The sequence below is a fragment of the Garra rufa genome, chromosome 10 (assembly GCF_049309525.1).
Source record: "Garra rufa chromosome 10, GarRuf1.0, whole genome shotgun sequence".
Classification (NCBI taxonomy): Eukaryota; Metazoa; Chordata; class Actinopteri; order Cypriniformes; family Cyprinidae; genus Garra; species Garra rufa.
Window position 1 is genome coordinate 37950759 of NC_133370.1, and position 10420 is coordinate 37961178.

General features: G+C 34.8%; 1 protein-coding gene across 1 annotated transcript; it reads right to left on the reverse strand.

Annotated features, from left to right (window-relative positions):
- Positions 1–4361: 4361 nt before the first annotated feature.
- Positions 4362–6026, reverse strand: LOC141344564 (general transcription factor II-I repeat domain-containing protein 2A-like). Its single transcript, XM_073849443.1, has one exon. The coding sequence runs from the start codon at positions 6024–6026 to the stop codon at positions 4362–4364; it is 1665 nt and encodes a 554-aa protein (XP_073705544.1).
- Between the last annotated feature and the right edge of the window lie 4394 nt (positions 6027–10420).

Here is a 10420-nt window from a genome sequence, read left to right on the forward strand (position 1 = left end):
CTTGTAGAAGACACCACATCAACATGTCTTAATCCCAAACGCTAATCTTACTTTTCAAATCAAGTAGGTTTATTTTTCACAGAAGCAGAATGTGACATCTAGCCGTAAGAATCAGTTTAACGTTGAAAGAGAGCAAGATAATATGAAAGTTGCAAATCATTTGATTTTAATCAACTGTTTTACGATAGAAAAGTTAATTGACTGACAGCTATATCCAGTGATGCAAACTACTTACTTTTTATTCTCAAATATGGCCATTTTGAGAGAGAGAGAGAGAGAGAGAGAGAGATTAAAGTTGTGTGTGTGAATAACCTGCGTCTCTGCCTACAAACAATGAAGCTTGATTTACTCATCCTCAAGCTATCCTAGGTGCATATGACTTTCTTCTTTCAGACACATAGAGCTGGAGTTATATTAAAGGTGCCTTAGAATGCATTGATACAATATTTTAAATTGTTCTCTGATATCTACATAGAAGGTATATGGCATAGGAAAGGGCAAACATTCTATAGAAACGGTTTTACAAGTCCATTTACAACCTTAGGATTTGTCCCTAGAATGAAATGCTCTGTTATTGCCTTATTTGGAAGGTCCGTGAATATTAATGAGGAGCTCAGCTCTGATTGGTTGTTTCACAGAGCTGCTCATCTCAATAGCTCGCACATGGAGGAAATATATATTTATTTACGGAGCTCTAGCCGCTTTTAATATGCGGTTTGTTGAATCTGCCGTTTTGAATTCGCAACATTTTACTCTCACTATTGTGATCGCATGTGCTCTGTGTAAAGTTATACTGCAGCGACACAAGTACTTACCACACAAGTTAGTGATGCTCAGGATCTGTAAATCATTCACCATCATCAGCGCAGTCATCTCTCCTTTTATTTGGTAAGTGAAATCTTATGTACTGCAATGTAACAGGCTACCGCTAGCATTAAACTAACCATGTCCCTTCAGTGCCTTGCCTTATTTTACTGATGTACTGAAGTTAATGATGATTGGGCTATGCAAATGTTGGGGACGTAACTATTAACGATTGGGACTATTGCGTAATAGTCTGTGTTGTGTTGGAATTGACATATTTTTCAGTGGTCTTTTGCAAACATAGTCAGCTGCAAATATGGCTTGACCCCAAAAAAATTCTAACAAAAGGTTTCTCAGTGGTTTACAGTAGTATCAGATGTACTTAAAAACATACTAAAAGTTTACCAAAGTTTGACTCCAAGAAAGGCCCCATTTTCAAAATGGCGGCTGCCAGGTCCTTAAAATGACCATTACTCCTTTGTATTCCTCCTAGACCAGGAATACTGGTGCCTGATACATGTTTTGGCCATGTAATATTTTAATTAGCATATTTGCATGATAGATACAGGTAAATTATAAAATTAAAATATAAATATATAAATTAAAATGTCATGGAAAAGTTAATTTATTTCAGTAATTCAACTCAAATTGTGAAGCTTGTGTATTAAAGGGGTCATCGGATGCCCATTTTCCACAAGTTCATATGATTCTTTAGGGTCTTAATGAAAAGTCTGTAATATACTTTGGTTAAAAATTCTCAATAGTAGTGTAAAAAAACACCCTTTTACCTTGTCAAAATCAGGTCTGCAAAATATCAGCTCATTTTATTGCATGGGCCCTTTAAATGCAAATGAGCTTTGCTCGCCCCGCCCCTCTCTGCTGAGGGATTAGGAGCTGTAATGTTTACTTTAGCCGCGTTTAGCTGCATTTAGCCGTGTTTATCCGCGAAACTTGCCAACGAGCACATTATTAAGATTCACACGAACAGAGACGCATATGTAGATCACGATCGGCGCTTTTCTTTTAAAAACTAAAGTAACGTTGTCCTCTACCTCTTAAGCAGCTCAGATGTCGGGAGCAAATGACTACTGCTATGTTCATTATAACAACAGAACACCTCAATCGCTCAATTAGAGTCTTCCTCTGCCCCTGAGTCACACAATGGCGATCGGAGTCGGACTGTTTCAGCTCGGTGAGGGCGGGGCTAAGGTAAGACGCTCATGTCAATCTACTATCGTGGGAGTGCCCTCTGTTGGTGTTCCGTCACAACGACAAGAAGCTGAGAATGACCCGATTTTAAAAAGGGGATATTACTTTTAAAGATTAAAAAAATACCACTGGGTGGATTTTTATCATTGTAGGGTGGCTGTGTACACAAACTGCCAACACACATTAATGTTAAAACAACATGTAAAAGTTAGTTTTGCGTCCGATGACTCCTTTAAATAAATTCATTGCACACAGACTGAAGTAGTTTAAGTCTTTGGTTCTTTTAATTGTGATGATTTGGCTCACATTTAACAAAAACCCACCAATTTACTATCTCAACAAATTAGAATATGCTGACTTGCAAATCAGCTAATCAACTCAAAACACCTGCAAAGGTTTTCTGAGTCTTCAAAATGGTCTCTTAGTTTGGTTCACTAAGCTACACAATCATGGTGAAGATTGTTGATCTGACAGTTGTCCAGAAGACAATCATTGACACCCTTCACAAGGAGGGTAAGCCACAAACATCCATTGTCAAAGAAGCTGGCTTTTCACAGAGTGCTGTATCCAAGCATGTTAACAGAAAGTTGACTTGAAGAAAAAAATGTGGAAGGAAAAGATGCACAACCAACTGAGAGAACCGCAGCCTTGAGAGGCTTGTGAAGCACCCTGCAACCATGCCTTGAAACGCCATGCGGCCTACAAACCCTTTGAAGTCATGCGAACTCTCAAGGAATTGAAAAGGACTTTCTGAACTGAACACATACGGAACCAATGCACAACAACAAAAGCTTGCAAGTATCCGTTCTTTCTACAAACGTAGATAGCTGCGTTTAAGGCGTTTTATAAAAAACGATTTCAGGTTGTTCAGAACCGTTCATTCCTGTACCATGAAACTCTCTCTCACTCTCTTTTCTCTCTCATACTCTCTCTCTCACGCGTTCTTTGTCTATTTGTGTTTTATGTACGTTTGTCTATGTGCGATCGTTTGTAAGTAGAATAGTTTAATAAACAACCATATATTCACATATAATGATTCTCTGTGCTGAATGCTTACATTACAAAAGTCACTTAAACTGTTTCGATCTCATATTGCTACCTTAAGCCCTATTTTGTTCAATTGTTTTAACTCCCTTCTGATTAGTAAAACACGTTGCCGTGACGACGAGCCAACGTCAGAGTAATGGGTATCACTGAAGAATTTGCTGGACAAAGAAACAAGTCGATATCATCATTACTGTTACTGATCAGAAGCTGGAAATTGCGTATATTTAATGACGATTATTATACACAATTTCCTGTGAGTTAAACTACTTTCCCTGACTGAAATGTATGTTTTAAATAACTCATTTCATCCTATTCATTGGTCAAAAAAGACCTGGTGGAGAACACATGTGAAGTAAGAAACACTTGTACACACATGTTGATCAATTTGAAATTCTTTGAGCTAATAAAATTCTCTACACCAGTGTTAAGTTTCCACAGTCTGTGATGATTTGGGGTGCAATGTCATCTGCTGGTGTTGGTCCACTGTGTTTTTTTGAAAACCAAGTCACTGCAGCCGTTTACCAAGAAATTTTAGAGCACTTCATGCCTTCTTCTGCTGACCAGCTTTTTAAAGATACTGATTGCATTTTCCAACAGGATTTGGTACCTGCCCACACTGCCAAAAGCACCAAAAGTTGGTTAAATGACCATGGTGTTGGTGTGCTTGACTGGCCAGCAAACTCACTAGACCTGAATCCCATAGAGAATCTCTGGGGTATTGTCAAGAGGAAAACGAGAAACAAGAGACCAAAAAATGCAGATGAGCTGAAGGCCACTGTCAAGGAATCCTGGGCTTCCATACCACCTCAACAGTGCCACAGACTGATCACCTCCATGCCACGCTGCATTGAGGCAGTAATTAAAGCAAATGAAGTATTGAGTACATATACAGTAAATGGACATACTTTCCAGAAGGCCAACAACTCACTAAAAAGTTTTTTTTGAAGTACTCTAATTTGTTGAGATTTTGGTGGGTTTTTGTTAAATGTGAGCCAATTCATCACAATTAAAAGAACCAAAGACTTAAACTAGTTCAGTCTGTTTGCAATGAATTTATTTAATACACAAGTTTCACAATTTAAGTTGAATTACTGAAATAAATGAACTTTTCCACAACATTCTAATTTATTGAGATGCACCTGAAAGTGATTACAAGTACAATTATATATTAAAGCTATTGGAAATAAGTGACCATTTAGAGCAGGGGTGGGGAACCTTTTTTCTATCAAGGGCCATTTATACTTTTGCAACATCCTTTAAGGGCCATACTAATTTATTGAACACACATATCACTAACCTCTCTAATGCGATGGTTGGAACTGCTTCTCTTTGGTGAGGCGTTTGATGTCAGATGGCAGTGATGACGATGCTACTCGCAGCTGGTTTTCCAAGTTTGAGTCAGTCAGTCTTGAGCGGAATCGAGTCTTTGCAAGAGTTAGTTTTGAAAAGAACTGCTCACAGCAGTAGGTCGTCCCAAACAGAGATGCAAACTTCAGTGCATGTCTCCTCAGAATGGGAAAATCCTCAGAACGTACATACAGTTTATAGAACTCAAGCAGAGGGAGGTTGTTATACTTTGCTTTGAGCTCATCATTGCTTTGCAGCTCAATTATTTCGTGTTGTAGGTTGTCAGGTACTTCAGATGGTTCCACGTTAAATGGCACGGCAAATATCTTCAGTTCATTTTGTTTACTTTTTATGTCCTGAAACCTCTCGCCAAATGCCTGAAGCAGTTTTGCACACTCACCAGCATACTCAGTTGTCATAGCAGGCTTGTGCTCTTGTAGAGTAGGAAAATGCACAGTGCAACTCTTTTCCAGTTGCGACTGCCACAGCTTTAATTTTGCCTCAAATGATTTCACGTGTGAAAGCAGAGAGCTGAGAAGCTGGTTCGGACCTTGGAGCTTGACGTTCAGCTCTGACAGGTGCTTGGTTATATCCACCATAAAGGCCAAATCACACAGCCACTTGTCATCACTGAGTTCCACAACAGGTTTTCCCTTAATCTCCATGAATTGTTTTACTTCTTCCCTCAATTTGTAAAACCGTTCAAGCATATCTGCGCGACTTAGCCATCTCACCTCACAATGGTAAACCAGATCTCCATACTCGGACTCAAGATCACTCAGTAACTCCTTGAACTGCCGGCTGTTTAGCCCTCTGCTTTTGATGAAATTTATGGTGGAAACGACAGTTGTCATTACACTGTGGAGCTTCAGGGAATGTGCACACAGACTCTCTTGATGTATGATACAGTGGCATACAACCAAATCACTTGGATCAAGATTAAGACGACTCATTTCTTTTTTGATCAATGCAGTTAGTCCCTTTTGCTGGCCAAGCATGGCTGGAGCTCCATCTGTGGCAAGGCCACTTAACTTCTCAAATGGTAATTGAAATTTGTTCATTGCCAAAACAACTTGCTCAAACAAATCCTCACCTTTGGTAGTGCCATGCATGGCTTGCAAAGACAGCAATTCCTCCGTCGTTTCAAACTCATCAGTAATTCCACGCACAAAGATTGCTAGTTGGGCGGTATTTGTTATGTCAGTTGTTTCATCACAGGCCAGAGAGAAAAACTGGAATTTTTTCCCGGTGTCATTCAGTGTTGTTTCAATGTCTTGCGCCATATCGGTAATTCGTTCTGTGACCGTTCTTCGAGATAAACTGACACTTTGGAAGAGTTTCACTTTTTCTGGCGCTAGCAGCTCCGCTGCGGCAACAAGGCACTCTTTCACGAACTCTCCGTCTGAATGAGGTTTCAGTTTCTTAGCTATTAGTTCGCTCACTACAAAACTTGTACGAATAACATTCTCTCGGTCAGAATGCGGTCTTGTGAAAACTGCTTGTTGGGCACCCAAACTCCGCCGAAGAGCGTTAACTTTATCCAGGCGCATTTGTCCTTGCAACTCATTCAGTTTAGCATGCTTCGAGATGTAATGACGCTCGATATTGGCCTTTTTCATCACTGCAAGCGCATCCCCACAGACTAGGCAGACTGGCTTGCCTTTGACTTCAACGAAAAAATAATCGTTTGTCCATTTTTCTTGAAAAGCGCGACATTCTGCATCTACTTTTCTTTTCTTGCCGGTAGCCATGATGTTTATCAGTGATGACAACGAACGTTGCGTGCACGTTGCGTTGCGTTGCTTTTACGCTGACTGTGACCCGGACACGCAAACCTATTTTATATTATTGTATTTTATCTATAATATTCTATTTCTATTTTCATTATATTTTTGTAATTTTTTTTTAATCACAGGAAAAATTATTTTAAGCTTTTTTTTTCCTGAGAGAGGAGGGGGATTTCTGAATTGAATCGTGGGCCGTATCAAACTGTCTCGCGGGCCGTATACGGCCCGGAGGCCGGACGTTCCCCACCCCTGATTTAGAGGGTTCACACACAGGCCTCTGTTCGGGCTAATTCAGAGTTGTTTATGATCAAAGTTATACAACTCCAATTTAAGGAACTTTTGGGTGCAATAACTTTTACATTGAATGTCAAGTCTGTGTTTTAGAAAAAAATAAATAAAAAAAAGCTGTATGTGTCCAAAAACACATACTGAGTAGGAGTTACATGACATAGGCTAAATTGTTTACATCTCTAGTTCACCCCATACAAAGATAAAACCTTACAGTAATCTCACAACATCATGTATTCCATAATGATGTAATCATGTCAGTGCAATTTAGACAAGTCCAATGGATTCATAGACCCAGAAAACATTGGGTTAGACACCAAGATTACTTGGCTAACTCAAATAATGAAGGAGTTAGGATATTTTAAGGGTTTTCTGCCCATCTTGGACGCCATCTTGAAAATGACACCTTTCTAGTGGTCAAACTTTGGTAAACTTTTAGTATGTTATTAAGAACACCTAATACTACAAAAAACAGCCGAGAAACCTTTTGTTAGATTTTTTTAGGGTTAGGTGTTTTTTTTTTTTTCATATATGCAGCTGCCTACCACCAGATTTATATAAGAAGGAGGAAATGGTGGTGTTTGAGACTCATGGTATGTCATGTCCATGTACTGAACTGTTATTATTTAACTATGCTAAGGTAAATACAGTTTTCCATTCTATGGCACCTTTAAAAAATGTACTGGCTCTTCCAAGCTTGATAATGGTAGTAAATAAGGGTTGAGATTTTGAAGCCCAAAAAAGTGCATCCACCCATCATAAAAGCTCTCCACACTGTTCCAGAGGGTTAATGAAGGCCTATTGAAGCAAAGCGATGCGATTGTGTAAGAAAAATATCCATATTTAAAACTCTAGCTTCCGCTGTCTTAGGCGTGTTCATAAGACAGTGGCATTCCAGCGTATGACATAGAATGTGGGCGTAGCATGGGCCTTCTAACACAGTCAATTTTAGAATTCTTATAAGATCATTACAAATCACACTGTATGACATGGATGCCCAGGTAAAAAAAAAGTGCACTAAAATACACTTTATTTAAGTATACTTAGTACACTTTTCAGTAATGTACTAAAAGTGCTCTATTTTCGCACACTAATTTTGTACTTATTGTACTAAAAAATAGTATTAAGTATATGTTAAGATAAACTTAATACCATCTAAGTGTACTCAATTGTGCTATTTTGAGACACCATGAAATTGAACTAAAATGTGCTATTAACATACTATATCTGTATTTAAAAATATATATTTAGTTACAACTAGAAATACACTTGAACCCTACTTTTAAACATTTATAAATATATTTATGACTAATTTAAAGTATAACAATAATAGATTAAAAGAATATACAAAGTGTGAAAAAAGTGTGCTCAAATACAATTTAAGTACACTTAGTGCACTTCCCTAATGTACTTAAAGTGCTCTATTTTCGGGCACTGATTTTGTACTTAATATACTAAAAGTTATTCTTAAGTACTCCTTAAGATAAACTTAAAATCATCTAAGTGTACTCAACTGTGCTTTTTTGAGACACCATGAAGATGAACTAAAACGTGCTTATAACATACTATCTCAGCATTTCCAAAAATGTATTTTGTTACCACTTATAATACAATTGAAACATATTTCATAAACCATTAAATATACTAATTATACCTAAAAAATAAACTTACTGATTATTTAAAATACATGAATAATATATAACAAATGTATACAAGGCGTATTTATAATGTATTGCCCACATATTTTTATTAATAAAAAATGCACTTATTATTTAAAATACATTAATAATATATAAAAAATGTATACAAAGCGTATTTATAATGTATTGGCCACATATTTTTATTCATAAAAAATACACTTACTAATTATTTAAAATACATGAATAATATATAAAAAATGTATACAAAGCGTATTTATAATGTATTGGCCACATATATTCATTAATAAAAAATACATTTGTTGATTATTTAAAATACATGAATAATATATGACAAATGTATACAAAGCGTATTTATAATGTATTGGCCACATATTTTTATTAATAAAAAATACACTTATTAATTATTTAAAATACATGAATAATATATAACAAATGTATACAAAGCGTATTTATAATGTATTGCCCACATATTTTTATTAATAAAAAATACACTTATTAATTATTTAAAATACATGAATAATATATAAAAAATGTATACAAAGCGTATTTATAATGTATTGGCCACATATTTTTATTAATAAAAAATACACTTATTAATTATTTAAAATACATGAATAATATATAAAAAATGTATACAAAGCGTATTTATAATGTATTGGCCACATATATTCATTAATAAAAAAGACATTTGTTGATTATTTAAAATACATGAATAATATATGACAAATGTATACAAAGCGTATTTATAATGTATTGCCCAAATATTTTTATTAATAAAAAATACACTTGTTGATTATTTAAAATACATGAATAATATATAATAAATGTATACATAGCGTATTTATAATGTATTTTTTATTAATAAAAATATGTGGGCAAGACATTATAATTACGCTTTGTATAAATTTATTATATATAATTCATATATTTTAATTAATTATTAAGTGTATTATAATGAATAAAAATGTATGGGCAATACATTATAAATACGTTGTCACGAAACGTGTAGGAAAGCAAAAAATAACGTCTTCAATAAAAAGTCTTCAATAAATCCTCAGGCAGAGTAACAATAGACAGGAATGGCGGGAGAAGACGTGCACACAACGAAGGAACATAAGTGTAACGCTTGTAGCCGGACAAAGAAACAAGGAAAACAAACAAACTTATAAAGGGGAGATAATTACAACAACAGGTGGAGGGGATCACACTAATGAGCAGGAAGACCAAAAAAGGGCATGGGAGAAACCAAACAGACAGTCCAATGGGGGAAACACTGGGAAAAACCAAGACAAACAGTCCAAGGGCGTGACATACACTTTGTATACATTTATCATATATTATTCATGTATTTTAAATAATTAAGAAGTGTATTTTTTATCATTAAACATATGTGGGCAATACATTATAAATATGCTTTGTATACATTTATTATATATTATTCATGTATTTTAAATAATCAACAAGTGTATTTTTTTGTAATAAAAATATGTGGGAAATACATTATAAATACGCCTTGCATACATTTGTTATATATTTATGTATTTTAAATAATCAACAAGTGTATTTTTTATTGATAAAAATATCTGGGCAATACATTATAAATACGCTTTGTATACATTTGTTATATATTATTCATGTATTTTAAATAATCAGTAAGTTTATTTTTTATGTATAATTAGTATATTTAAAGGTTTATGAAATATGTTTCAATTCTATTATAAGTGGTAACAAAATACATTTTTTGGAAATGCTGAGATAGTATGTTAAAAGCACATTTTAGTTCATCTTCATGGTGTCTCAAAATAGCACAGTTGAGTACACTTAGATGATTTTAAGTTTATCTTAACATATACTTAAGAATAACTTTTAGTATATTGAGTACAAAATTAGTGGCCGAAAATAGAGCAATTTAAGTACATTAGGGAAGTGCACTAAGTGTACTTAAATTGTATTTTAGCACACTTTTTTCACACTTTGTATATTCTTTTAATATATTATTGCTATACTTTAAATTAGTCATAAATATATTTATAAATGTTCAAAAGTAGGGTTCAAGTGTATTTCTAGTTTTAACTAAATATATATTTTTAAATACAGATATAGTATGTTAAAAGCACATTTTAGTTCAATTTCATGGTGTCTCAAAATAGCACAGTTGAGTACACTTAGATGGTATTAAGTTTATCTTAACATATACTTAATACTATTTTTTAGTACAATAAGTACAAAATTAGTGTGCGAAAATAGAGCACTTTTAGTACATTACTGAAAAGTGTA